The sequence below is a fragment of the Crocuta crocuta genome, unplaced genomic scaffold (genome assembly GCF_008692635.1).
Source record: "Crocuta crocuta isolate KB4526 unplaced genomic scaffold, BGI_CrCroc_1.0 scaffold142, whole genome shotgun sequence".
NCBI lineage: Eukaryota > Metazoa > Chordata > Mammalia > Carnivora > Hyaenidae > Crocuta > Crocuta crocuta.
Genome location: NW_027528892.1, coordinates 1,430,622 through 1,431,979, shown reverse-complemented (window position 1 = coordinate 1,431,979; position 1,358 = coordinate 1,430,622). Strand labels below are relative to the sequence as shown.

At 68.1% G+C, this 1,358-nt stretch overlaps 1 protein-coding gene across 1 annotated transcript in view; it reads right to left on the bottom strand.

Moving 5' to 3' along the window:
* The window catches only part of SSC5D (scavenger receptor cysteine rich family member with 5 domains), a 21,406-nt gene extending 20,300 nt beyond the window's left edge, over positions 1 to 1,106 (bottom strand). Inside the window, exons 1-3 of the mRNA XM_077756937.1 lie at positions 1,082 to 1,106; positions 338 to 473; positions 30 to 143 (exon numbers count right to left, since the gene is read on the bottom strand). Of these exons, the coding sequence (XP_077613063.1) occupies positions 30 to 143; positions 338 to 473; positions 1,082 to 1,106 (275 nt within the window). The remainder of the gene's footprint in view (positions 1 to 29; positions 144 to 337; positions 474 to 1,081) is intronic.
* Between the last annotated feature and the right edge of the window lie 252 nt (positions 1,107 to 1,358).

Below are 1,358 nucleotides of genomic sequence, written 5' to 3'. Positions count from 1 at the left end.
GGGCAGGGCCGGAAGTGGGGGGGCCTTACCGTGTCGGGGGGCTCCGGCAGTCAGCTGAGGGGCCCTGGTGGACTTGGCCTGCTTGGGTGGCCGGGGGCCCTTCTTCCTGGAACTGTTCTGTGGGGTCCCAGCCGGGCGGGGTGCTGGGGGAGACGGCGGAGAGACCTCAGCCGGGAGCTGCTCACCCTCCNGAGGGACCGCACAGAAACTGTGGCGCGGGCGGGGGGGCGGGGGGGCCCCCCCAGGCAGGCCCCGGGGCTCCCCAGGAGCAGGAGGGGGCGTCAGGGCCTGGGAGCGGCTGCGGGAGCGCCCCCGAGGGCGGGCCGAGGCCCCTCACCTGCGCAGACCACGCCCGCGTCCTCCTCGTGGGAGCAGATGTGCGCCTTCCAGCCNAGAAGTGCCCCAGGTCACGGGCGCACGCAGGGCAGCCAGGTTCCCCGAGGAGGGTGAGGCTGGGCAGGGGTGGGTTGGAACTGTGCAAGGTCAGGCAGACGTGCTCAGGGCCACTTACCAACAGCTTGGATCCCCATTAGAGCTGCTGGAAGGGGGGGTGGAGGGGGTAGGGTAGAGTGAGGGCAGGCCCACAGGGGGTGCTTTCTCCAGTGCAGACCCCTTGTCTTCAATACCCCAACACAATCGTGCGTGCGCGCGCGCGCGCACACACACACACACGCACACAGTGTGCACACCTCTGAACCAGAAACCCCACTACTGGGAGGCAGGACTCTGGGTAAAGGGCTGGTTAAGACTCAGGTCCCTGAGACGGGCGGGGCCCCACATGCCTCAGGCCAGGGCTGGGAGCCAGGCTTTGTGCTCCCCGCAGGGGCCTGGCTAAGGTCAAATGGTGGGTGACCCCTCCCCCCAGGGTCAGGGCCGGTGGCGGAGGAGGGTAGGTCCCTGGGGTCCTAAGGGGGTAGGAGTGGATGTGCAAAAAGCCGGGTCCCTTGGGGGATCAGGCAAGGAGGACCAGATGTCCCTTATCCCAAGCACCAGGGACAGGGTCCTGGAAGTCTGGGTCATTCAAGTGGATGAGCTCAGGGGTCAGAGGTCCCCAAGTCCCCAAGGAGAAGGGGTCACTCACCGATAAGGCAGGCCAAGACCCTCATGTTTGCAGAGTCCAGGGCAGGGACGGGGTGAAAGGGGACGCAAGCCGAAGAGGGGAGGAGGCTGCGGCCACCGAAGGGAGGGAAGGAGAGAGGGAGGGAGGGAGGGAAGCGCCTGCCAGAGGCGCCCTGGACCGGGGAGGAGCAGGCAGGGGCTGGACGCTTTGCCAGAAGGAAGAGAGAGGCTGCCTGCCGAGCGGCAGCAGGGGACAGGAGGGGGGAAGGGAGGGGGCTGGCCTGGCCAGCAGCTGAGGC